The sequence below is a fragment of the Eschscholzia californica genome, unplaced genomic scaffold (assembly GCF_041429995.1).
Source record: "Eschscholzia californica isolate CP2 unplaced genomic scaffold, dmEscCali1.0.p SCAF_6, whole genome shotgun sequence".
In the NCBI taxonomy this organism is placed as follows: Eukaryota; Viridiplantae; Streptophyta; class Magnoliopsida; order Ranunculales; family Papaveraceae; genus Eschscholzia; species Eschscholzia californica.
Genome location: NW_028238483.1, coordinates 35,483,177 through 35,509,785, shown reverse-complemented (window position 1 = coordinate 35,509,785; position 26,609 = coordinate 35,483,177). Strand labels below are relative to the sequence as shown.

At 35.9% G+C, this 26,609-nt stretch overlaps 5 protein-coding genes across 8 annotated transcripts; all 5 read right to left on the bottom strand.

Annotated features, from left to right (window-relative positions):
* Positions 1-1,102: 1,102 nt before the first annotated feature.
* LOC147534110 (uncharacterized) lies at positions 1,103-6,542 on the bottom strand. 2 transcript variants are annotated; one of them, XM_086645272.1, is made up of 6 exons: positions 5,192-6,542; positions 4,570-4,753; positions 4,070-4,128; positions 2,212-3,987; positions 1,915-2,065; positions 1,103-1,819 (listed from the first exon to the last, which is right to left on the bottom strand). In XM_086645272.1, the coding sequence occupies exons 2-6, from the start codon at positions 4,688-4,690 to the stop codon at positions 1,170-1,172; spliced, it is 2,757 nt and encodes a 918-aa protein (XP_086501398.1). In that variant the 5' UTR covers positions 4,691-4,753; positions 5,192-6,542; the 3' UTR covers positions 1,103-1,169. The 2 variants fall into 2 exon arrangements, with proteins under 2 accessions (XP_086501398.1, XP_086501396.1); XM_086645270.1 differs by having other exon boundaries at positions 4,570-4,757; positions 5,192-6,311.
* Positions 6,543-8,395: 1,853 nt separating this feature from the next.
* Positions 8,396-9,097, bottom strand: LOC147534109 (uncharacterized). Its single transcript, XM_086648309.1, has one exon. The coding sequence runs from the start codon at positions 9,066-9,068 to the stop codon at positions 8,535-8,537; it is 534 nt and encodes a 177-aa protein (XP_086504435.1). The 5' UTR covers positions 9,069-9,097; the 3' UTR covers positions 8,396-8,534.
* A 3,983-nt stretch (positions 9,098-13,080) lies between these two features.
* On the bottom strand, positions 13,081-13,452 carry LOC147534108 (uncharacterized). Its single transcript, XM_086650097.1, has one exon. It carries the CDS (start codon positions 13,450-13,452, stop codon positions 13,081-13,083), a length of 372 nt encoding a protein of 123 aa, XP_086506223.1.
* Positions 13,453-14,083: 631 nt separating this feature from the next.
* On the bottom strand, positions 14,084-19,422 carry LOC147534107 (uncharacterized). Its single transcript, XM_086646991.1, has 13 exons — positions 18,777-19,422; positions 18,471-18,608; positions 18,297-18,378; positions 17,489-17,565; positions 17,230-17,336; positions 16,794-16,899; positions 15,920-16,036; positions 15,705-15,796; positions 15,257-15,323; positions 15,040-15,118; positions 14,852-14,943; positions 14,488-14,631; positions 14,084-14,365 (listed from the first exon to the last, which is right to left on the bottom strand). Exons 1-13 carry the CDS (start codon positions 18,966-18,968, stop codon positions 14,225-14,227), a joined length of 1,434 nt encoding a protein of 477 aa, XP_086503117.1. The 5' UTR covers positions 18,969-19,422; the 3' UTR covers positions 14,084-14,224.
* A 470-nt stretch (positions 19,423-19,892) lies between these two features.
* LOC147534106 (Ppx-GppA phosphatase) lies at positions 19,893-24,807 on the bottom strand. Of its 3 annotated transcripts, XR_015227443.1 has the most exons (9): positions 24,370-24,807; positions 22,484-24,208; positions 22,171-22,323; positions 21,625-21,666; positions 21,443-21,523; positions 21,231-21,350; positions 20,670-20,774; positions 20,459-20,581; positions 19,893-20,308 (listed from the first exon to the last, which is right to left on the bottom strand). XR_015227443.1 is itself a non-coding variant. In XM_086646990.1 (7 exons), the coding sequence occupies exons 1-7, from the start codon at positions 23,585-23,587 to the stop codon at positions 20,546-20,548; spliced, it is 1,641 nt and encodes a 546-aa protein (XP_086503116.1). In that variant the 5' UTR covers positions 23,588-24,282; the 3' UTR covers positions 20,458-20,545. The 3 variants fall into 3 exon arrangements, 1 of the variants encoding a protein (XP_086503116.1); XR_015227444.1 differs by lacking the exon at positions 24,370-24,807 and having other exon boundaries at positions 19,893-20,299; positions 22,484-24,282; XM_086646990.1 differs by lacking the exons at positions 19,893-20,308; positions 24,370-24,807 and having other exon boundaries at positions 20,458-20,581; positions 22,484-24,282.
* Positions 24,808-26,609: the final 1,802 nt, after the last annotated feature.

Here is a 26,609-nt window from a genome sequence, read left to right as displayed (position 1 = left end):
TCTACCGTCGTCTCATCGGTCGTCTCCTTTACTTAACTGTCACACGACCAGATATCACATTTGCAGTAAACAATCTAAGTCAGTTTATGCAAACACCCAGTTCGCTTCACTTAGAAGCAACACATCGAGTCCTTCGATATCTAAAAGGATCCCTAGATAAGGGAATTTTTCTTTCAGCACACAGCTCACTCGAAATCACAGGTTACTGTGACTCAGACTGGGCTGGATGCCCCTCCACTCGTCGGTCTACAACCGGATATTTCACAATGTTGGGTTCAAGCCCACTATCCTGGAAATCAAAAAAGCAACCTACAGTTGCTAAGTCATCAGCAGAGGCAGAATATCGGGCTCTTGCTATTCTTACATGTGAGCTTCAGTGGCTCAAATACCTTCTACTCGATTTTGGTATAGATCACAAGAACCCGATGACAGTATACTGTGACAATCGGGCAGCGCTTCACATCGCCGAAAATCCTGTCTTCCACGAACGTACAAAACACATAGAGATCGATTGCCATATCGTCCGTGAGAAGATCAAAGACAACGTCATTGCCACACGCTTCACTTCTACAGACAATCAGTTAGCGGACATTTTTACAAAGCCCCTTGGAGCAGAGCCGTTCAAGAACATCATTGGCAAGTTAGGCGTTATTTCCATCCCCGCTCTAAGTTGAGGGGGAGTGTTAGAGGACACGGTCCCACTCCACTCGGTCATACCACATGGACCGAGTGGATCCGATTGTATTTCAATATATTAGGAGATCTTGTATCTATTAGATAAGCATTAGTTAGTTTTGTATTTATCAAACTCATGTACTATTATAAATAGGCAACCCATGTAACACTTGTTGATATATAACAGAAAGCATTAATCTGTAATCTTTATATTGTTCAAAGCTTTCGGTTTCTCCCTCTCCCTCTCGTTCATCTCTCTCGGTTTACTCAACCATAACAAAGAGGTTCAAGCCTCTTCACAAAACTTCTCTGGTGGATTTATTAAAAAAAAGATACTCTCTACAAACCAAGATGTAATATCTAGGTTATCTCCACGGCTAAGTCATTATGTTCTTCTCAACATCAAACTAACCAAGCAAGATTAAGATAGAGAATTAGAAGCCCTTGACATAGGTTAAAAATTACAAAAGCCTCATAAGTTACAAAGGTCAAAACTAAAACAATACATCAAGAACAATTTCATCAACCAATGAACTCAATATCCTTTTCTCAATATCTAATCCTACTTCAAATTCTTCAGTTTCAAATTCAAGCCATTTCCCATGCTGACTACTCATATCTTTATCCACTACTTCATCTAACATCCAAGTTTCCATACTTCTCCACCCTGTTATCTCCTTGTATACTTCATTTGCTAACCAATCTTTCCTTCTCACCATTGCCAACCCTTTTGCCCATATTGTACTTCCTCCACCAATATATCGTCTGCATCTCAAATCCAAGCATTCACCCACACAATCGAACAACGATTTCCTTCTTAGTCTGTTCCTGTTTTCCTCTTCTGCAAAATGTCTTGACCCATTCTTTCGGTTTTCCAATTGATCAAAGAGACGAGGGTTTATGATTTCTCGGGCTCTACCCAATGTGAAATCTTTAAACATTAACTCTGCACTGGATAGTATTTCCTTGACATAATCAAGCTCCCAGTCTTCTGATCTTGTGTAGTCTGTAATGCCGAATTTCATGTTAGATGGAAAGGATGCTGAATCAGATAACTCTGTATCAGCTTCCGTTGATGGTAACTTCTTCCAATAATTCGAATTAACCATTTGTTGAGCTTCAACAGACGAACACCGCTTGCCACCTTGAAAGAGGACACAAAGTTTGGGTCATTTTGAATAGATCAACTAGGATAACGAAATGAATTACAGTATGAAAGGTTGAATTTTTTTTCTTTACCATTCATAGAATAACTATCTCCACTATCAAAAGAGATGCAACTTTCAGTTGAGGAAGAAGATTCAAGAACCGATGTTGTGCTATCTTGAGAATCAAGATCTGTTCTGGTTTCTCCATTCTTTCTGTTATACTTGTCCAAGTCTTCAGCACCCTGAGATAGATCATGTATTGTTTGAGTAAATCATTACGATAACCACAACTTTCGCATAACACATACACTAAAGTTGGCTAAAAGTATAAGAAAACTGGTGAACATATATGGAAACAATCTCATAAACATAATGAAATGATAACTACCTGAGACTTGTGACTATCGGCCGAAGAGAAACTTGATTCACATAAGCTATCCATTTCATCTGAAAGTAAACCAACTTGGGAATCTTGGGATTTATTAAAGTCTTCCCTTGATATAGTGCTAGTTGAACTCAAATCAGACGTCAAATCCTGCACACAGGATTCAGAAGTAGTGCCACTCTTCAAGTTGGTTGAATTGTGGGATGAAGATTCAATTCCATATGTCAGTTCCCTAATTTTCTGTTCCAAAAGAATACTCAGGGCATCTCCACCAATCATATTTGATCCAGAAAAAGCCGAACTTGTATTTCTTGTAGTAGCAGTACTTTTCTCCGAGGTCGTATCTACAATGAAACTTGTAGTTTTCTCTACCACTTGAGCAGAAGAATGAGATGTAGGAAATTGTTTCTTTAAAGGAGACGTAAATGTAAAGGAAACAACATCCATTGCTTTCCCTCGGTTATCATCTCCCGACTTTGGCTGCCCATTTATTACAACAGTGGATCGTTTAGTTATCTCATCTTTACCGCCCAATATAGTATCACTAAAAAAACTGTTATCGGCGTGGAAATCCCTCTCTATGGATCGTTTCTTTCTAGGGAAGCCATTCATTTTCGATATTGAAACTTCTCTTTCAAAATCTTCGGTCTCTAAGTTTGTCCTCCTGAATCCAACATTTGAAGCCCCTGAGACCTTGCTTGTTGATTTGTTTCGGCCAAAAGAAGCATCTGAAGTCAGGGATTTTCTACTTTGCTGCTTAGGCACTGCAGGCTTTGAAAGCGTTTTTTGTCTGTTTGCTTGGCAATTTTGCTTCTGATTATTCAGCCTGAGTGCGCCAGAAGTCCTACTTGTAGAGGGTTTATGCTGCATACTCTTTTGGGTAGTTGTTTGGCTCTTGAATGTCTTGGTTGACTTAAACTCGTGAGTTTCCTTCTGGCTAACGAAACTCCTACAGCTTGGTGCGCTTAATCCCTCTCTTTTCTGAACATTGACCTTTGCTTGAATAGCTAATGAGACTGATTTTCCTTTACCCGTGGAATGAACTGGATTACCAACATCTGAATGTGGGGACTTCCTTAACTTCGGTGCATCTTCTAATCCATTCCAGCTCTTATCCAAAGACTGTCCTTTTAGATACTTGAAAGAAGTGGCATCAGAAGCCCTTTGAGATGCTTCAGGAAGCTTGACTGGCCTCTGACTAGCTTCCATTTTCTCCTTTAAGTCCCTAATCTTTAAAGGAACTGAAGAAGACCCAACAGCTAGCATTTTACCCCTGTTACTTACCTGAGGTCCTCTCTCAATAATCTTAGCTGCTTCCTCCATTATTAAGGCAGCATCCTTGCTTGGGATGAACCGATGATTCTTAATAGGAGACAAAAGTTTATGGTGGGTAATTGAGATAGGTTTTGCTGATTTTGGAGGCAGTGTCTCGGTTTGGAATCTCTCCATGGACCTGTTCAGCTTCTTCTGCGGCCTAGTTTCAAATGGTTTCTCAGACAAACCGTCGAAGTCAGTACGCTGGTAGTCCGAATGCATTATTTGATTACGGTAGGAGATTTCAGGGGTAATATGATAATGTTCATCTCGAAGAGATCTAAGGTCGAAAGGTGTAGAACAGGGCTCCGCGGTGTCAGATATCGGCAAGCAATCCAATCCCATAAGCCTGGCTACTACCCCAGGGGCCCTAACTCCATTTCCTTCATCATCAGTCACAGAAGAAGCACAACTATAATCATTCCGTTCTTTAATAAATGATCTTCCGTATTGATGGTCATCAATCTACACATGGAAAGTGCAAAGAAAAGTTTAATTACAAAATCAGATCAATAAGTACAACAAACAATAACACATAAATACATACATGATGAAGCCGTGTCACTGGTGAACTCCCTCCGCTTCTCCTCTCTTGTTCAGAACCATCTGCATAAATGCCACAAAAATGGGTTATGGATCATGGCTCTCAGAACCAATCTTACAAGTGCATCTTCATGGAGGGATTTGGTCTTCGCTTACGAGGTTAAACAATTTCAAGGGTGATGCTGTTTTAAGAAATGTGTATTACCACTATAAATCCTTGAAGATAACAATACATCTCCTGATTGTGGGAATAGCTTCACATTGGATAAAGGGAAATTTCATAAGAATACACTATCTAGGACCTCTTTAGTCATTAACTTATCGGCTATATCACACTTCTACACATGAACAGAATGACTCAGATGAACAAGTACATTATATAAACTCTTAAATGCCCAATTTCTTTATATACATGATAAAATGATTCCAATTTCAATTGCACGATTTATCTATTAGAAATGTAAATGCATTTCGATAAACTCGATACAGGAAAGATAATCGTACCTGACGTTTCGGACTTGTTCGAGAACAACTTCTTCCGTGATTTCCCATGCCAATCAAATAGCTGAAGAAACCCACCAACATACCGTCCCCCGCCCTTAGAACCTTGTTTTTCATTCCCCATTTATCACATAGTAATCAAGATCAATCCACATTCATCACTAGGAGTCCAGCTTCCCAAATCCATCTACCTTTTTATATAGACCAAAAAGGAAGTTCATTTACTCAATCAACACGTTTCCTTTATACTTATACATTTGAATATAGTAGGTATAACTTTTACTAGTTTCAACCAACAAGAAGTTTCAACACTATATAGGGAAAAAAACTAGGGAAAATTGTTTAAATTCAATTCAAACTTCTAATCAATTAAAATCAAAGGATAAGTGTATGATCAATCAATCAGAGAATACTGTTCTTCCCACTCAGATAATCTAAACCCCCAATTCATTACTTCATTCAGTAAAATAACTACATACATCAAAAACTTGAAAATCAGAAAATAAAAATGTGGTCTTTGAATCAACCCAGATTTGATATCGTATAAAATCACCCAGATCAATCATCCAAACAGAAGCATGATTAGTAAAAACCCTAAAAGGAGATCTAAAGAAGGAGAACTTACGCGAATCCAGCTGGCAACTTCGACCAATCAGGAGATGAGGGTTTTGTTGATTTTGGAAAAGGATTAGAAATGTCCCCTAAGTTAGATAGAGAGAGAGAGAGAGAGAGAGAGAGAGAGAGAGAGGGGTGAGGAGAAAGACGTTACAGAGAGAGATGAAGAGATTAGGTGGGTTTTTTTTAGAGAGAGAAAGTTGAAGAGATTTTGAAGACGAAAAGTTGAAGCATTAAATGAAGACAGAAGGGAGAGACAATTGGAGCCATTTAAAATTAAAATAATAATTTGAAATTTGTGCAGAGAAATTCGATTATAAATTTAAAAAAATAAATTCCATAACGTCTCTTTTCAGTATTGAGTTCACGAATCGTGAGTTGAGTTTGGTGGATCGGAGTGAGTCACACATTTCAAATTTAACACTACTATTCACACCACAACTATACATCCAATTTACCCGAATGTACTTGATCCAGCTGTTTTTGTTTGGTTTAATAGATTAGTCACATGATACAAAGTAAATGGGCCGTTCGATTAGATAGGAATTTATTTGCGGACAAGGATGTCGGGCTACATGGTCCAACTTTAAGGAGGTGGCAGATTCCGATGGAATCAGACCTATGGGTGGGAATCTGGTCAGGTTGGGTAGTAATATCGTTGAGTCGGGATGCAAACACTCTAAGAGTGAAACTATTAGGATGGTACTCGTAGGGGCAACCGGTGCAGACAATATCTAAGAGTCTACTACTGCTCAGGGTCCGTGTGAAGGCGTCAATTCTATTTGGGTACCGTTCCAGTTTGCCCTCACTTCTTAAATTTCATAATTAAGAGAGGAATATACTCAATTCCTATGGATCAACAAAAGTTACAATTACACAAGTTTGAAAAAACATTTGTAATCAAATAAAATTAAAAGAATTTATCTATCATTGAAGAACAGTGATAAAAAAGAAGCAAAGAAACTACTAATAAAGAACAAGAAACCAGGTGAAGATTGAAAAACCCACTATGAACCCTTCGAAACAAACAAAAAAATCAGTGACACCCTTCGCCCTTCATATCTAACTACAACGGAACTTTTTGAATCAAATCACAAACACTAACACAAACACAAACACAAACAAACCTCACAGAGTCAAAGGCTTTGACCAACTATGCAGTATGAGATCCAACGGTCTAACCTGGAGTCGGGTGAATGGGCCGGGTAGCATGTCGTCCGGCGAATATCCACCCCTAGTAAGACCTTCAAGGAAATAGAATGACACTGGGAAAGACAATGAGAGGGCCACATAACTTTTTTGCTGAAAAAGGGCCATACAATTTTGGTTTGTGATAAAAATTTCCTCTCAGACATTAACTCGAACAACTCGGCTACGGAAACGATCCCGGAGCTAAAAAAAAAAAATCAAGTACGTTTGATGATTAGTTCAACAAAAAAAAAAAAGTACGTTTGATGAGTGATGACTATTAACAAAAAAAAAAAAAAGTACGTTTGATGACTGGGGGAGTGACTAGTTAGTGGAGTCCCGTGAGCATGTGATCTTGGTCTGCCATAAATATAGTGTTGTTGTCAAATTAGAACCTAGTTCGTCACAATTGGGCGTCAAATTAGAATTAACCATATCTTAAATGGAAAATTTTGTTGGATTAGTGTTAATGAATCATCCTGACATATTAATCACATTTTAGTACTTAACCTGCCTCGGAGATCAACTTTGCTAAACAGTAAGCGTGGGTCGCAAACCGAATTAGACATAGACGGTAGACCCATATTCAAGACACAACATATAATCTGTCTTATAAGAATCCTAAATTTTATTACTCCTATATTCAAAATACATGGAACATGAAGAGTATAGAATATCTTGTTGTGCAAATTATCAGCATCTAATGGCTCACTGTTGGTCCAACTCTTGGTCATCCGACGGTTGATATGATTACCTGCAAAAAAGAAAAGTTGATATGACTACTACGCGTAAACGCCCACCTCAAGCTAAACGGGTCGATAGACTCGTTTAGCTTACAATTTAAATTATGCTTTACTTGTTTTGGTCTTAACTTATAGTGAAATATTGGTACTCTGTTTGAATTCCCTCACGATCCTGCAACATTTACTTTGTTAACCTTGCAATTACTTCTGCAACATTGAAAATGCATAAACCTAACTCTATGAGCTCCCATGTACCGATGCATATCTAGGTAGTGCAGTAACATGTCTCTTGGCCGAGTAGCCATACTCGAAGATCGTATTATCAATTGTCCGACGACTATTTATTTGCACAATTGGGCACCCCAATAACCAGGGATAAGCTCATTCTTTGTATTTCATATTGTTTGTTGAACTTTCTTTAGATCCTCATTGCCTTGGTAAGCTACTGCCTCACCAACTACCTAATTAGTCGCGCCCCTTCCTCCTCGGGCAAATTCCTCCTTTTGTCTCCTCAGCTTACGAGGTATCAGCAGCGGTTTCTAGTTGTTGTTCGTCTCCCACATGCTTCTTAGGTGAGGAACAACACATTTCTTGGTACCATCGCTTTGGACAGAGCCTTGCAGGAGGAATAAAAGGTTCTTCGTGGTCTACTAGCACCTCATAGCTAGGAGGAATTGGTCAGGAACTTTGGACAGTAAAAGACTTTACATGATGAGGTTTCCCATAATCCCATTACATGATTTTATCTGTTAAATTTAACGCCATTCTAAAAATTTCTTTACATGATTTGATAATAATGTCATCGAGGTTCAACCCACTACATAGTAGTCTATCTTTCAGCTTTCGACTAGTCTTGTTTACTTTTTGTTAAGGGAAGATCCTTATTTTAACACAAATGCTGGTTATGATGTCCATATTTGGCAGTAATAATGGCCCGATTGAAGATCGTATATTGACAACAAGTGATCAGGTAGAGGCATACACCAAAGTGAAAGTTAGGAAGGATTGCTTGCATTTGCTGCTCTACATCACAGTTTTCTTAGTAAGACTTATTTGACATGTTTCTCTTTAAAACTAATATAAATCCCTGGTGTCATTTCGCTTCATTCCGAATCTCTTTTTTTAGGTGTTTTGGTAACGGCGACGTGATACACTAAAAGAAAAACTAGATCATGGTTCATGGCCTTACTGAAGAAGAAGCCCTAATGCTATCCATTCTATGCCCATGTTACATAAATCTAGCTAGAAACATTAATGTTATAAATCTTAGATGACCCAAAATCTGCAAAACTAGATTTGAATTTATTTTAAAACTCATAAATAAGCATTTGTATCTACAAGACTACAACAATGCCGTCGTCTCTTACAAAAAGAATGAATGAATGAAAGTAGAAAACATAAACTAACTCTAGTACTAGTACTTCAATTTGTGCTTCTATTTAGCATCTCCTTGTATTGTAAGTAAGAAACTTGTCTTTGTAACTTCATTTGTTCATGAAACTTTGTTATGAACTCCTCTGCCTTTTTATCGATCCCTTTATCGTCATTATCTTCGAATGCAACTATTTCCATGTTTAACCCATCATTCCGTTCAACTTCATAACCATAATCTTCATCTCTACCGTCGAAACCATAATCTAAATCGCAATCGAAATCTATAGTACTTGGTCTTATACATGGAAGATTAGGTAAGTGAAATCTCATAGAGTTAGGCTTATGCATTTTGAATCTAAAAAGAGGAGTTTCATCGAAGGATAATTCTCGTTCTTGATACTTAAGAGATCTATGAGATTGAGTATGACATAAACTCTTAATGTAGTCGGGAAAAAGTCGAAGTTCCGTAATGAGTCCTCTCTTGAAAACACCGCCTTTTCTTGCCCATAATAATGCTAAACGGAGAAAATTCCACGCTCGGCGAGTTAAGACCTTCTTCTTCCTTGTTACCTTTGAATCCATCTTCGAAAAATTGATTCTTGTTTAGGTTGTTATTTTGGTGATGAAGAAGAAGGTACCTAAGGGCTATACTTATATGTGGTGAAGTTTTGGTTTGTTTTGGTAAATTACGCGGTGACGTGATTTGTGATTTTGTGTGTAAAGCTGGAGAGAAGAACATGGGTCGGTTCTGTCTTCTGGAAGACACGGGTTGTACGCGGGCGGCTGGCTTTTTGATTTCCAAACATGCCCTTTATTTACCTTCATATTACTGATGTTTGGAATACAAGGTTTGGATGAAGTTGGTGATGATTATAATGAATAATTTTACCGATATCACATATCGAAGTGTAAAAATGTAAACTACATGTACTACATATTGGTATGTAGACCGTGCACATAAGTTGTGTCATTCGCACGTGGCCTATTCAAGCGCAAAAAATTAAACTATGAACATGATATTTCAAAATATATTGTACATAACTTTATATATTGTGTGAAATACTTGAGAAATGAAAAGACATTTGGAAATGTATTTCGCATAGATTTATGCATGGTGCAAAATATCAAATGAAGAAAAAGACGTTTAATTTGTATCCGAGAAATATGACATATATTATGTGATGTACAAGAAAAATGACTCCGACGCAAAAGTTTGCGGACACCACATTTTTTTGTCTGACTGAACTTGAATTTTTAGACTTGTCACTTGTTATATTTTTTTTTGTAATTTTTGTACAGTCGCCCTAAACTTAACACAAGAGTAGTAGACTCGCTTGCGACAACAATTTGTTGAGGATACACACTTTTGTAACATACTTAGAGCATCTCCAATGCAAGACTCAATCTTAAAATCTTAAGTGCCACCTAGGACTTTAGAGTTTTTTTTGAGAAAAAACATCTCCAATGCAAAACTCAATTGAGATCTTAGATGATGTGGAAGCATTAAGTTTTAAGATGTCTCAACTAGAAACTCTATTTTTGAGATCTCTTTTGAGAGTCCTAAGTGTCCTAGTCATCAAATTTAATTTTTGGACCAATAGGAAACTTTTCTTTCTCAACCACTTTTTCCTATTAAATGTATGTGTGACATGTGTATCTATTAGAGTTTTTTAGAGTGTTGCATTGGAGAAGGACTTGAATTAGAGATACTCAAATTAACCACATAGGAAAAAGAAACTCAATTGAGACTTAACACATAAGCCAAATAGAATTTATTTTAAGTTTTGCATTGGAGATGCTCTTAGTCAATTTATATGAATTAAGTGGTAATACATATATGAGTAGAAGTTCAATTGGAGTCTTACATTCCCCAAAAAAATATTTTGTGATATTATAAAGGCCAATTATGTCAATTCCCATGCCAGTGAGAGACCCTACAAGTTTTGTGTGGGGTGGGGAAGTTGTAACACTATATTATTATTATTCATTAAAAAACAGCACAAAAGCAATAAAATTTTTGTTGTTTGGCAAAGCAACCAAGGAAATATTTGTCGTTAATTTCTCTATTCGCAAAACCCAACTGTACAAGACAGAGAATCCTAAGCTTTCCACAATTAATGAGAGAGAAATGTCTTGTAGAAAGAGATAGTGGGATCTCAACGGTATAGAACTTTTTTTTTTTTTTTGTTGAAAAGGTAAATATAGAATATTTTTTTTTTTTTTTGTTGAGGTAGGTAAATATAGAACTTAGCGTATTAGTTTTTTCATTCATGATCGGGTTAACAATAGTGAATAGCCTATCTTATTTGGATATGTATATCAATACAAGGTGGAATGGGATATGATTCACTTCTTAAGCGGCTAAGCTTTAGTAACATTATTCGAAACTTGGTTAGTTGATAAGCCACAAAATAGTTTTAACGAACACAGAGTTTAAAATTGATGTTCTCAAACAAACTCGCTTTATCACAAAATCATTCCATTTTGTTTTTTAGTTTTCATGGTGTGCTTGTTAATTCAGACCCACCTTATATAGTATCAAATTTTATTGGGAACTATTACTAACTAGATGTCCACTCGCAGGGACGTATCTACTTGAGGGCCAGGAGTGGCCCTGGCCCCCCTCACCCATAAACCTTCCCACAACTGCCACATTCAAACTCCATGATAAATCTATCTTTTACTTTATTGGCCCCTCCCCTCTTAAGCCTTAACCCAACTATCCCAACCCAAATTAAGTCTAAAACTTAAACCCCAATTTAAATCTCTATCTACCAATTTAAACCCCTACCACCTAATGACCTAATATTACTCCCTAAAATCCACTGTCCAAGAGTTTAAGTTTCTGTATTTGAAATTTCAATTGTTGTTATTCCAACTTTCTGTTATTTTAATATTATTTTAAGTTGCCATTATTTCAAGTTTCAATTGTTTTTTTGTTGTTAATTTGTATTGATTCCAATTGTAAAGATAGATCAATTCAAGTAATCTAAACTTTAACCTTTCATTATCTAAAATCGACTGTCTCTCGATTCGTAATTCGAAAAAAGATAAATTTATCAGAGATTTGAAGGAGCAACGACTCCATTTTAATACATCAAAGAAAAAACTAGCACGTATAGTAGTATCTCATTATTTTATTTTATTTTTGTTAATCTTTGTGGCTTAATTAATATTTTTTCAGTGATAATTTTGAATGGGATGATACTTTTTTAAGTGGTAGTTTTGAATGGAGTAGAATTGATATTTGTGTCTATGATTTATTTTTATATAAATTTTTCAAAAGTTCATTGTTAGAATGGTTCGGCCCCACCCTAACAAAATTTCTGGTTCCGTCCCTGTCCACTCGCATATTAAATAGTATAGACAATCATTCTTAAAACCAACATTCACCAAAGAATTCTGGTAAAAAGTAATACATAGGTAAGAGCATCTTCAATTGGAGACCTAAAAGAACTCTAAACACTCCAAAAATCTTAGTTAGAGAGTTTTATTTTCAAACTTAGCCAAATAGAGATCTTCGGAATGTTTTTGTATTTTCAGTATGGATCTCTAAAAATAACTCCATATGCTATACATGTCACTTCTAAATTTATTTGAAAAAAAATTTCTGTGTTTTTTTTTTTTTTATTTTAGTTTAAATTTAAAATTTGCTGACTAAAGCACTTAGAAGTCCTCAAGAAGATTAGAGTGGCATTCTAAGGATCTCTAAAATTGACACCTCCAGATCATTTTAGAGTTCCAAATAGAGTATCGCATTGGAGATGGTTTCTCACAACATGTCTAATGGGAGACTCGATCTCTAAAACTTACAGTGTTGCAAAGTAGTATAGGATTGACAAAGTGTTCATCCAAGAATCATTTCCAGTGGGACACTTTATTTGAAACTCGGTGACGAAGGCATGTAGTGTATCCCTAAGCGGCCTGGTCACCAAATTTTAAATTTAAACTAAGAGGAAACCTTCGTTCGAAACTGTGGTTTCCGACTAAATTTAGGAAAGACATTTGTATCAAATAGAAGATATCTACCTTAAGACATGTAATTTAGAGGATCTTTATTTTGTCACATCACAAATTGAAACTCGACTGAGAATCAGTCGACACCTAGAGCTTTTTAGAGTTTTTATGGGCTCTCGCTAAATTAGTTCTTTTACGCTTAACTAAAATTATAGGTTTTTTATGAAATAAAATTGCACTACATTTATTATGGAGTCACAAGGATAATAAAATTACATTAACGATAACCTCTATAATTTAAATCATTGTCAAAAAATCTATTATTCTTAAGATTAATAAAAGTTATAGCCTTCTAATTTATCGTTTGACTTTTGAAGAAAAACATTAGAGTACATGGACTGGGTAACACAACCTGTATTTCCTATAGATATAATATTTTAGATTTTAAAATTATTACACTTTAGTTTTACTAATATTAAACATGAAATCAATCAAGTATAATCACCAAATGTATAAAAGTACTCTTGATTTTTAATACATTATATACTTATAATTAGGGCAAATATAAGAAAAATAATAACCTTTTATAATTGAAGCCCCAAATGTCCTTTTCCATGCAATCTCTTTTTCTTTCTCTCTAAATTCCATGCACGAAATCTGAGCACTTCCTCTTAATCCACCGAAACCCTTTCTTGAAAGAAGTCTTGACTTTCCCTTCAACAGCATAGTATTTATACTTTGCTACTCTCTTTCTTCTCTTCATCTCTGGGCCGGTTAACCCCCAAGAAGATTTCTTGGCCGGAGTCGGTGGTGTATAACTTGAAACAGACGACCTAGGAGGTAATTGAAACGGTGGAGAATCGGGCAATGAAGAACGAGTTGAACTCACTGTGTAGAGCTGATTCGAGCTTTTTAAAGCATTCCCTTTTGTAATTTCAACCTTCCTCTGTCTTCCTCCTCCTCCTGATCTTCCTGCAAATGACCGATAACCTGCCCATAAATCGGCCATTTCGATCGACCCACCCACCCAAAGAATTTGATTAAATTGGTGGAATGGAATTTCGATAGAAAGAGAAACTAGAGAGAGAAAATTTATAGAGGGGAATTGAATATTGAGGTTAGGGTTTTAAGAATAATTAGTTTAAGATGGTTGGTTGATTTGAAGAGAATACATGAATTACAACTATAAGAAAATGAGGTGGTAAAAGGAAAACTTAGGTGTATTTTTACTATAGGGGGGTTGTCATTGGTGATTTTAATCTCTCTCTCTCTCTCTCTCTCTCTCTCTCTCTAAAGTGAGAAGGGACATCAAAACAATTGAACAGGAGAGCATCTAAAATTTAGGGGTTCATTTGGATACAAAGGAGGGAAAATGAATAAAGATTGAATCTTTTCTCCATTCAGTTTGTAAGATGGGCAAAGAAAAAATAATTAGATAAAATTTCATAGACAATATTTTCTTTTTTTGCTGAAATAGAAAAAATGATACTCTAGATAAATATTTTTATATTTCTATTGTTTGATTCGCGGTGAAAAAATTGTTTATTTTTATCCTTGTGTTACCAAGATAGGGCAAACATATCATTTGTATCCTAAACCTGCAAGCAGAAGCAAAACAAAAGTGCCCAGCGATGCAAAAAAAAAAAAAGGATCGGTTATAGACAATTATATAACACAACGATTGAATATACAAAAGTTTATGAACACTTTTAGAGTTGGATTTTACAAACTGAAAACAAATTCAGTGCTTCTTTTCCCCTTCTATTTATCGGTTAGGATGTTTATAGTTTCACATATATGCATCTGAGGTGGAGGTATCCTGCAACGAGACACCAAAATACGATCTCGAGCAATACAAATACGAGGGTACCCCACTTTTTAGATCTAAACACTATTTGCAGTAATGATTCTGTGCCGTTCACCTGCAGCTCGAGTAACATTTTACGATTAAGAATGCGTATTTGAACACGAAAAGCAAGTGTATGAACTATGAAGATAAAGTTCCCTGAGTAGAAGGAAGAAAAAGAAGATGGTGATAATATACCAGGTTGTTTTCGGGCGAACGCCAATAGAATCCTTGAATTGCTGCAGGAAATAGTTCACAAGCGGCTAAAGCATAAACTATCAGTGCATTCATTCCCATCCATTGAAATAATAAAGTTGGTTTCCTGAACTGCTTGACGTCAACCTGGCCAGGGAAACAGAATTTTATTTCTTAGTAAGAGTCGTGAAGAAATGCTAAGATCGATAGGAACTAGAGGTAGAAAAGTCTAGTGACACCTTAACATTGGACATTAGATAGAACAGACATATTTCATTTCTTTACCCGCCAGGAAAAGCATAATAAGTTACTGGGTTTATCTCCATAAAGCACCAAATCTTTATCGTCTATTAAGTTTGAAACTCACTATGTAGTAAATTATGGTCAAGACAAAGCCTGACGCTCCTGTAGTAATGCACATGTAGCTCAGCGTGTACAATGGTTTACTCGCCGGCATACCTGAAGCAGAAGTAAACACGAAGTGAGACAAAAATAAGAGCAAAAGTCCTTAAGATATATGATAAGCCAAATGAACCTCCATCATATTTGTTTTACCTAGCATTGTCATAATCCATCCAGCAAGTAATACAGACAAAGAAGATAGAAACCAGAGAAGTAACCTCTCTGTGTCATTCTGCATTAGAAAAAAACACTTGAAGATGTAAAAAGAACTAAACAAGAACTGCACATTTTTTTTACGATGACCGCAAGTCATCTGAAAATTTCCAGCAAATTTATACTACAGATTTTAAACCGAGAGAGCAGATAATACCTTAATATGCACAACTATGTGTCCGTAATGCAACCCAAAATAACATGTAACTGCAGCCATCAGCGAACTATAAATTGATAAACATAAACAAGTAAGTGACGCGGGTTCAAATTGCTATACAAAAATGTAAGAACACTTGAAATTGAGGCTCCGCTTGCAAATAATGAACGCCTTATTTATGCCTTCCTGATGTTTATTTCGAGAGTTACCTCATGAACCTTTCTCTGGTTAGCCCGCAGGAATAAGGTAAAATAGGAGAAATTGTAGTTTTTGACGAAGTCACGAATTTTCATATACTATTTTGTCAAGTTGATATATGCTAAAACTAAGATTGTTCATATTATTGCACATCAAGACAACAATAGGGTGCAGAACTGCAAATATTTGCAAAAGTTCAATGGTTACCAAGCGGAGCCTGGGATATCAAGGAATAATGTGTTTAATTAACCTCAAGATGCCCTCTGGGTCAAATGGAGCAAGGCACCACCCAGGTGAGTTTGGCGGAAGAGGCCCATAATCTGGAGAGTTGACACTGCATTCCTGCAAACATAACAAAGGAGAGAAAGAAGTAAAATGTTATTGCGTATTCTACAAGGTAGCTCGATATTTTACATGTAGGAAGGAACAAAGTGCATCTCCAAAGAATAACATGAAGTACTCAACCTTTGTCCTTCTATACACAGGGCGCTGATAAAGGTGGTTTATACCGAGAACAACTCGATCAACAAACCCAACGGCATTGCAAGCAGGTTCAAGGCTGCTTTTCACATTACAGTTCACCTATTAACAGAAAAGAGAGATATAAACAGTATAGAGAGTACACCTGATATATAGGCTAAAACAAGCATACATTATAAACTGATACATTGGAGAGCAAAATCTATAACTAGCAGTAAAGGTCTTATATTTTGGTTTCCTTTCAAATTCTGTTCTCTTGGAAACCGAAGATTTTCACGGAAAATATGTTGGTTAGGGTGCAAAAAATCACATATTCATGGAAACTCACAAAACCATTTTGCAGATGATGAAAATATTACAGAAGCTTTTGTGAGAAACATAAGAAAATAAAGCATAATTACATGTTACGGCTTACAAAGTTCTAACAACAACCATGGTTTATAATTTGTAGAATTGATTGGAAACAAAGGTAAAGCTGCGGTGTGAAAGAGAGGAACATTGGGGTGTTTGAGGAGAAGAAATCATTGGAATCCTATGATTTAGATAGTGCAGGGAACTTTATTTCACAAAAGCTGGAGAAGAGGTCGAGCAAAACATCTAACTTACGGTGGTTTGGGAGGCAATTACTGCAATTTGTATTTCTAGGGAAGAGTCTGAGCTTTATATCATAGTCAATGTTTGTTTGTCTGAGTCCACTTATTGCAGACTCAGTGGCCCCGGAAGTTGACTCTAAGTTTTAGATATAATAAATTTATCTCAAATACAGTCAATAACCTCTAACTGATTTAGTTGCCAAGTTTCCTAGAATAAGCAATTGTAGATTCCAACTCACCACTTGAGCGCTAAATTTGTAACTTACCAGTGAAGATATAGCATTCTTGTTTTGAGTTTCAAACTCCCAGTTAGGAACATAGAGTCCGTAGAGCAACCCAACATATAAGGAGCAAATTATGATGGCGAACATCCTTCTTGCACATACAAAAAAAAGTTAACAGCCTCCTAAGGTTAAACGTAAAATATAGTAAATAAAAACATTACTTCCTATGGTCATTGAAGATTTCTGGACTAACAAAGGGCTTTCTCATATACACGCTCAGGAAATAACTATTAAGTACTATCACTAAACAGGATGGGAAAAGAATTTCAACATATAAGTGTTGACTAAAAGTCATGATAAATCATTGGGAACTCAAGATCAAGTGAGAGAATAAATGCATTTACAACAAAAAAACAGTTTTAAATAGAAATAACTCGAATGTGCAGGAAATAGTGGTGTCCTAGACCAAAAAACTAACCACTGGAGGATGTATTTCCTCATGAATGAAATTGCAGAATCCACTGGACCATTGTTGACAAGCCATATTTCTGAAATAGCAGATAAAAGGTATCCAATAGCTATCCTCTGTCAATACAAACAAAATTAGCAAAATCATATAAAGTATTCAGTCACAAGAAATTGGAAAGGACCATAACTCTAGTGATGAACGAAGCTGTCCAAGAGAAATATTTAAAAAAAAAAAAAAAAAAATTTGCCTACTTATTTGAGAAGGCTACCTGTAGTACACCCATCCACCGAATATGACCAATGTCAACCCCATACGTCAAATGATTGCGTCCATGGAAGTAACCACCTATAAGTACACAAAAAGCAGTTGTAGTTTTGTAGTGTCAATCCCAGTCTTAGTAACACAATAAGTACAAAGGAAATTTAGAGTAACTCGCATAATATGGTCTCCTTAACCACCAGCTTCCTCGTATACCCCTCATCTCAAGATTCTATAATTTTAGCCTTAGACCTAGACCCAAATGGAGGATCTTACTCCTATTATATAGTACAAACATCTATTTTCAACATATTATACATGAAAGATATTCCTTCAAATATTCTGAACTCTTTGAAATTAAATCTAGTAATAAATCTTCTAAATACTATCGACCCTTTCTGCTTCCAATGTTTTCCAAGAATGGTAATATAACTCCACATCAAGAAACTTAAACCAAGTAGCAAGAAATATGTAAGTTCTTGAGAGAGAGCTTCTCTAAATAGTTACAAGTATAGAATGAAAAGGGTTCTGGCATTGCATTAGTTTCTTTGAAGTGAATGTTTCCAATACCCGGTTGAAGTTAAATCCGTTAAATGCACAACCAAAATTCACGTTATTCCAAGTAAATAATGTTGTAAAGTTCGCTTAGTCTCAGAAAGATGGATACGATTGCTACATAATCTAGTACATAAATGTTGGCATTACGCTTGATATTTCAAGAGAACTAACTCTAAGGTCACCCCAAAGGCCCAAATTGAAGCAATTTTTTGGTGTAGGTGGTGAAATTATAAACTAAATAAAAGTGAAAAGAGCCAAACCTTGAAGAACTAAACCCAAAAGAAAGAGCTTAATTGTTCTCATTATAACCTTCTTAGTTGCATTTCCTTTATTTGATGTTTTCTACATGATATTATTATACAGATCATTAGTGAAACTATTAAAGAACAAAACACTTTTTTAAAAGAGAAATCTGAAATTAGTATTATTATTACCTTGAATACTAAGCTGACAGAAACACCAACACCAAAGAGGAAAAATGGCATCACAAAATCAGCAAGTGTAACACCAAACCATGGTGAATGATTTATAGATGGAAATGCACCTCCGGCGTCATCAACTAGGATCATTAGCTATTGTAGTTAAAGAATGACCCAATTCAGTTCAAATTAGAAAGAAAAGACAACAAAACCTCATAAATTAAGCATATCTGGTGGAATTTCGGACTAAATTATACTAGTGGATAAACTTGAAATCAAAATTCGAAGAAGTAATTATAGTGAAGAAGATGAAGGTGTTACCGCAACAGTAAGACCTCGGAAAACATCGAGAGAGACGAGACGTTGATTTGGAGAGCTAGGTTTAATAACTACATCTGGTTGCTCAATTGGTGATGAAAATAAAGGTATAATCCCTTCTTCATCTTTTCCATTTGAATCTAGAAGTGGTCTTCGTTCTTCTCTAATTACAGACACCGAAGACGAAGAAGACATCTCTCTCTCTACTGTACTCTCTCTCTCTCTCTCTTCTTCTCTCTCTAACCAGCAGTCAACCTCATAGACTTTGAGCTTTGAGTATTGGCTATGGCGTATAAAGTGATTTTTTTTTATTTTTTTGGTTAATTTCAATTTGGCCCTCAATTTGCAACTAACTCAAAATTTTGTGCTCTCATATATGTCCAAGTTTTCAATTTGGCCCCTACAACCATGTTTCCGTTAGTCAAGCTTAGTACTCAAAATTTTATTTCTTTCTTTTCATCATTTCAAACGGATTTTCTCCATGTCTACCATCAATACTCTCGTTGGAAAAAGTCATCGGCAAACAACCGACTTTCAACTTTAAGTATATTTATACATGTATCTCAATCTCCCTCTTCTTTACTTCTTCCTCTTATTCTTTCTTCCTCTCTCCCTCAACCACCATCTCCTTCACCATCTTCATCTATTTCTTTCTTTATCCCTCTCTCAAGATGGAACTTCATGGAGTTTCCATGGGGTGTTGGTTCGTTAAACTCCATGCAACTCCATGAGTTTCGAGATCCTATGAAGTTCCATGAGAGAGGGGAGAGGGAGAGAGAAGGCAAAAAGAGATGAAGAGATGGTGGTGGTAGTGGGAAAAGAGAAGAAGTCTGAAAAACTTAAAAGTTCAAGATTGTCGGCCATCACTTTTTCCGACGAAAGAATAGATACAAAACATGGAGTGAAACCTTTTGAAATGGAAGGTAAAAATAAAATTAAAATATTAACTTTTAAAATTCTATTTAAAGTTGGTTAAAGTTTCCGAGAGTGTATGATAGAGGACGATTGGCTAGAGGACCACAAGGGAATTGCAAACTATGATTCAAAACTATGCGATCTAGTATATCCTCCTCTTTCTATAGTTGATCGAGCATCCTTTCTCCTTCCTTGGGCTCCGAATTTATGAAGGGATTTCTCACTTAAAGACTGGAAGATACATGGATATCTATCGATCACAATCTTATAACATGAAGAATAGACCTTATCTAAATCAAACCCTTTGCCCCTTACACTTCAGGAATCACAAAGATCAAATATAAGCAAAAAAAATACTCACGAACTTATACCTTATATATATATATTTGAACTTCATTCTACGCCTCCGCAAGATGTTCAACAATGGCTACTATATATATGTATATCATGGAAGAAAACAAATCTCCATCTTTCATCAACTTTACTTGTTGGTGGATATAAATGGTGAACATATCTTCATTTCTTCTCTCTGTCAATTTACGTGGTTTTGAATCGTGGATTTTCTGTTCATTTCCGTCACAGACTCACAGTGACCATCACAGATCTTCTTCCTGTTTTTCCTAGAGCATGACAGTATGAAGTGACGATGAGTATGAAGCAAATGAACCCCAGAATCCGAACACCCGTTTAAGATAGCTCTGATAAGGTTTAAGAACGGAGTATAAAATATTTTAAAAATCATCCAAGAAACTGATAATGACTATAAGCACCTTATTCTGAACTGAGGGATCCATCCAAAGTGAATGAAATTTGTCGTTTCACATGAAAACTGTACTTCCTGATGGTTTCAAAGAGCTTCAGGAAACTGCAGCTGATATTTTCATCTGGGTCACCTGAAACCATACCAAAAGATATGAATAATGGCTCTCGTTCATCAATTTTGAGGTGGATTACAATCAAATGCAAAAAGAATTTCGTTACTTCTCTGAAGTAAGCCAGTTCTGCCTTTAGCTCTGTCTCGACGTCTACCACAGTTGGTTGCACAGTACCCACAGGTATAGGCTGATCAGTTGTTTCACTAAAAACCTGTGAAGTACACTTAATCAATGAACATATATTATTAAATGATAAGATAACAGATTGCGATTATCAACTGCAACGAAGAAGCTGCAGATTAGGGCTCACATGCACACCAATTTATAGTAAGTTAACATGAATATTTGCATTCAAACAAGTAATAACTGTTCACACCAATTTGTGTCGAACTAGATTCCAAATTGGTATGTTTTGCACGTAAAAGGATAAAATCCAGCCATATTGGACTTCGAATTTTCGCAAGAAATCACAGGACAACAATTCAATCATTCAAAATAAGGGCATTTCTGTTTTGGTTTAAAATTCACAGTGAATCTACGTATTAAGTAGCGCGACAAAATTTGGCTTATACAATGCTAAGAGACATTGATCTATCTCATGCACAAACTACAAAGTGCTTTGGACATGTCATAATATGAGTATCTGATAATAGTATTTGGGGCATACCAGTCTGAAACCTTCTTGCAAGTTCGAAGTTTCAAGTCTTTGAAAAGCCACACACTGACAGTGTTGTACAGCAACAGCTAATCGTAAAAGCGCACAAAGAATTCTGAATTTCTCTTTTCCCTGAAGACCAAGTAAGTATACAAATGTTATACTTTTGAGTTTTATCACTAGACCATATCAAACAATTATGAGATAAGTACAATATATTGTACCTCCTTTGACAAGCCACTAAGAGAATCATGGTTCGATTTCAGTATCTTCTTACGATGATGTCTTACAAGTAGTGCTATTAGCTGCATATGATAACCAAAAAAAATGAATCGGCACTAAAATGTGCATTTTCAGAAGTACCCATTCAGAAGATAAAGAGCAGAATTATGAGAAAATTACACACCTCAACCTCTTCAACGCTATAACCATTAAGATGACCACCATTCTGTCCAACAAAAGGAAGAATCTCAATATCAAAAGGTCAGGAGTCAGGACCAGAACTAAACAAATGTAACATGGATACCTTTTTTATTTTTTACTTTTCACTATATCGGTTACTCAGATACATGTGTCGGATACTAAGATACTAAGATACTCAGACACTCGTCCTGGTCGCTGAATAATCAGATACTCGTGATGGATAACCTCATTAACTTCACTAAGTACTATTTGAGATTCTGTATGTGCATATTGTGTGAAGTTGCACACAATCTTTTAAAACCACAAAATTGCAACCTAACTTAACGTATTCTTTATATATGTAAAAGTGTTGATTAAGTAAGAACTTTAAGTAAATAATATGTAGAGTTGTACTTTGTACTTGCCTTTTCCACTCAACGTGTCAAATACCTCATACCGGTAAATGGCGTACGCATATCATGTTACATAGACATAGAAACAACCTAAGTTTTTAGTAGTGTGGTTCTAACATATATAGATGCATATATACCTTGATAATGTTGTACGAATGTTTATGATAACCTTTTTTACCAATAAATAATCCAATATTATGAAGCAAACATGCAGCTGCAAGATGTTCAAGATCTTTTTCGTCCAACGGGACTGCAATCTCATCTCGTTTTCTTAAACCTTCAAATAACTCCTGCACGAATTCGATACAACTAAGCCAATCTTCCGATAGTTCATATTATTGTCAAAACAGTTCAACCAAATGACTTCTATCAACAAAAAAAAAGGCCAAATACATAAACTAAAACAAGTTCAATCAAATTACGCAACATTTTCCAGTTGAAGTGTGATACCTTGGCAAAATCTGCTGAATGCGTACTCGATTTTAGTTTCTTCCCCGTGTTGAATCTTGTAGCTAGTCTAGTTACAGATCGCCACCGAGCATTTGCATTAATTTCGTAATATTCACAACAACTAGCTAGGGTTTCTGCAATAACTCCTTCTCCTAAAGCATATTCAGAAACCTCCATCTCAGAAATTTTAAGAACTTCAAATATCTCCAGCAATAGAACTGCACCTGCAATAATAAACTCTGATCTCCTTTTGAAAAACTCAACTCTCCTAATTTCTTCGTCTTCACTAACATTTGAACGACACAACTTCTCTAGAACAAAACTCAATTCCTCTCTATTAAATCTCCATTCTCTTCTAAGTTCTCCACATGACAAAACAGAATTCCCCAAATCACGACCAAACCCTAAAAAGACAGCTTTTTCAATTGACCTAATAGTACCAGATGAACCAACAACCATATCAAATCCAACCTTATGAATCTTCTCAATAAGATTAGATTCATTAAAAACTGAACGAATATGATTACGCATATTTAAAATTTCCCCATTTTTAACAAACTGATCAGTTAAAGTAACATGCCCTAATTTCAATGAAGTTGCAAAAATCACTTTCCCTTGTTTTCCAATTACAAATTCAGTAGACCCACCTCCTATATCAATTGCTAAAACAGTTTTATCATGAACAGGTAAAAATTGAACAACACCCATATATACAAACCTAGCTTCTTCTTCACCTGACAATACTTGAATATCAATACCCACTTCTTCTTTAACCCTAGACAAGAATTCAACTTTATTTTGAGACTCTCGAATAGCTGAAGTAGCAATGATTTTGGTATGATCAATCTGTTGTCTCTTTAAGATTTGTGCAAATTTCTGTAAAGCGTAGATTGCTCGGATTTGAGAATCAGGTGAGATTGAAGGGGAATTTGAAATCATACCACGGCCAAGAACAACAGGTTCTTTGAATCGATCGATGGAGATGAATTTTCCATTAGGTTGTGCTCGAACTAGTAACATTTTGAATGAATTCGTTCCCATGTCTATTGCTGCGAGTAGCTTCGTGGGGGGATTAATAGAATGCGATAAATCAACTGATGCCATTACAAATTATTGTATGAAACCCTAGTCTAGTATTGATCTGATTCCGGGTCTTCTAGCTGTGTCTTTTATTCTAGAGAGAGAGAGAGAGAGTCAAGAAATTGACGGTTGAATGGTATATTACGATTTAGATACATGAAAATCACCCAATATGTTCATAACTGATAGATGACAAATTTGCAAAATGGCCCCCCAAAAATGATTATCTTCCAAAATAGTTTTATAAACCACTTTTTCGTCCAAGTTGCTCTTAGACAATAATTTTTTTTTGAAGCCACGGGAATCGATTTCCATTCATAAGTGATAAAAATCACATTGTTTACATGGATGTAATTGTTATTTCTCTCTTCCAACTTCATGAGAGTTGCATACCTTTAAATGCAAAGTACCTCATGAATAAGACAAAAATGGGACTAGACTCTGACGAAAAAAGATAGAAAAAAGATGAAAAGATCCTAAAGATCACGGATGAAAAGACCCTAAAGGTCACCAAAATAACTGATAATACAATTTAAGAAAACTAATTTACATTCCCGTCACATTCGCCGGAAAACCACCTTTGTTGCCGGAAAACCGCCTTTGTCGTCGGAAAACCGCCTTCATCATCGGAAAACCGCCTTCACCCTAGAAAAACCGCCAACACGTTAATGAAATTCGAAATTGCACACCTTTGTTCCTGAAATCTAAAACAACAAGACCTAATGATGATGATGAATTAAAACAACAGACTAGGTATTACAACAAAAAGAAACAGACTAGGAAAATCAAGATAGATAATTATGAACATCTAATACTACTATATGTAAGGATGTATATCAGATCTACATATATCTAAGCAGGTCTAGAAGAAGAAATGATTTCTTAGACTTCCCTTGTTCTTGCTGCTCGTCATTGGCTTCTTCTTTTGATGTTCACCCATAATGTCATGTATTTCTCCCTCTATCCCGTTAACCCTTTTCTCTCTCAAAGATGAAAGAAGAATGAAGGGATATTGTTGATTCTATTATGGATATGAAGATAAAGACTTGTATTGGTTATGAGTAGTTGATTTTCATCTTCATTGATGGTGGTTGATGGGAGGAACGAAAGCAATAGGAGAGGAAGAGGAAAAAGGATAACAGATCTGATCCGGTGAAGGGAGATCCCTTCACCGGAATCCCTAGATAGTTAAAGGTTGTTTTTTATTCTTGAAAACCTAGGAGAGAGGGAGAGGCACGGTTCCCAAGAGAAGTTTAGACAATAATTACTTTTGAAAATTAGTCATTGCCAATGGGCTATTTTATTGAATTGGTCAGTTTTAGGAGGGCAAAATGAAATTAATCTTTTACTTATTTTATAAGGTTGACGCTTAATTGTAGGGTTGTGCAAAGGTGGAAGCGGTCCCAATAGGTGGTACACGACCAAATATTTTCGAGTCTAGTTTCGGTTAGACACCATATTCTATAACTATTAGGGTGTCGGTCTGACTTGGTCTAGTCCAACTTCCAAATGTCAATAACTATTATACATTGGTACCCCACAATTAGAGCGGGCTTATTAAGTATGGTTCTGACGAGGATTTAGGCTAACCATTTAACTAAAGAAAGAAAATACTAAAAAGGAACAATTTATTTCCATCGAAAATTTCATGGTCAAAGCCATGAATCACCTAGTGATTCGGTTGATGACGAGATGGTTCGTGGACGAAACTCTCAATCGAGAGTCAACAACCCTCAGCGGCAAAAGAAAAATGGTGATGGTGGTAGCAGGAGGTGAAGATGAAAATTAAGAGTTAAATTGAATATCCATTAGTTTTTGGGGTGAAAATAGAGTTTCTCATTCACTCTTAACTCCAATTGACTTTGTACCCTATTTGGAAACGGATTCCCTAAATAGGGCGTCTTTAGAAATCCCCTCCCATAGATATCACCCAATTTCTTTTTGTTTGGTCTATAAAATAGTAACTCTTTGAGTATTTATTTCTAATCTTCTGAACTTAACCATACTACTTACGCCCTCACTCGAATTTCTTCTTTCGTCTCCAAATAGCTTCGGTACTCTTCTACAGGTAACTTCTCTCTTCTTCCTCTCCACTCAACTTTCTCTCTCTAACTACTGATTTTATTTTTCTCTTCAACTGTATTCTTATTATCTCTTTTACTCTCTATACAGTTTATAGCTTCCATCATCTTATTTATTTACTTTGTTTGGAATGATCGACTTCATGACTAACCAGAAAAAGAACCTCAAATTATTTTAGACACATAAACTTGCATGGGTATACATATGAACTGCATATATATAATGCTCTACCTCTTCTCAACAAACAAACAAAGAGTCAACACTTGGTAGCCCAAGTCGTTGATAGAGTTGACATAGATTCCAAAATCCAGGAGATCCTAGTTTCGATCCCATAGGAGGTGGAATCCATGGTTATTGAATTTGGGCCATTAAAGGTATAAATAATGTAATAAATTTGTCGTGTTTTAGGCCTCTTTCATGTTGTTGGGCTTTATGCCTCTTTCATTTCTTGGTTTAACTTAGACGGTTATCGTGCTTATCATATCTTCATTATGTATTAATACCTTTGGAACGACTAATGTAAATCATAGTCGATTTCTCAAAAAAAAAAAGAACAAAAAAAAAGAAAGCAACCAAAATGTTGGGCTTAAAACAAAAGGCACCAAGAAGGACTTACAAAAAAAATTATCATTGTCGGCCACCCTGAGAAATGCCTTCACAACGGCCCGACAACTGCTGGGTTGTTTCCATGGGGTGTTCCTATGCCCAGACTTTCTAGTCTAGGCACGACACGACTCAGAGTCGTGTCTATTGTTGCTGTGGTGTGTTAGGCATCGCTACAACACGTTGGCCACCACTAATTAAAAGCTAGCTTTGGACGCGAGACATCGTATGTTTACTTTGATTTGTAGCCTTACTTTTTTTCCCTTAAATAGGATTAGTAGTGTTATTCAAATCCTTTTACATGATGAACTTATTTTAGATTTCCAGGGCATCTTGTTTGACTTTTCATTCTTGTTTCTAT

Coding starts and splice junctions, on each gene's coding strand:
- LOC147534110 (XM_086645272.1), bottom strand. CDS start 4,690: ATGGGGAATGAAAAACAAGGTTCTAAGGGCGGGGGACGGTATGTTGGT. Junction 4,129..4,569: donor GAACAAGTCCGAAACGTCAG/GTACGATTATCT, acceptor GCATTTATGCAG/ATGGTTCTGAACAAGAGAGG. Junction 2,066..2,211: donor CCGATAGTCACAAGTCTCAG/GTAGTTATCATT, acceptor GATCTATCTCAG/GGTGCTGAAGACTTGGACAA.
- LOC147534109 (XM_086648309.1), bottom strand. CDS start 9,068: ATGGATTCAAAGGTAACAAGGAAGAAGAAGGTCTTAACTCGCCGAGCG.
- LOC147534107 (XM_086646991.1), bottom strand. CDS start 18,968: ATGTCTTCTTCGTCTTCGGTGTCTGTAATTAGAGAAGAACGAAGACCA. Junction 16,900..17,229: donor AGGAAATACATCCTCCAGTG/GTTAGTTTTTTG, acceptor ATGTGCAAGAAG/GATGTTCGCCATCATAATTT. Junction 15,324..15,704: donor GACCCAGAGGGCATCTTGAG/GTTAATTAAACA, acceptor ATCAATTTATAG/TTCGCTGATGGCTGCAGTTA.
- LOC147534108 (XM_086650097.1), bottom strand. CDS start 13,452: ATGGCCGATTTATGGGCAGGTTATCGGTCATTTGCAGGAAGATCAGGA.
- LOC147534106 (XM_086646990.1), bottom strand. CDS start 23,587: ATGGCATCAGTTGATTTATCGCATTCTATTAATCCCCCCACGAAGCTA. Junction 21,351..21,442: donor TTAGTGGCTTGTCAAAGGAG/GTACAATATATT, acceptor CTTGGTCTTCAG/GGAAAAGAGAAATTCAGAAT. Junction 20,775..21,230: donor TGCAAGAAGGTTTCAGACTG/GTATGCCCCAAA, acceptor TGTACTTCACAG/GTTTTTAGTGAAACAACTGA.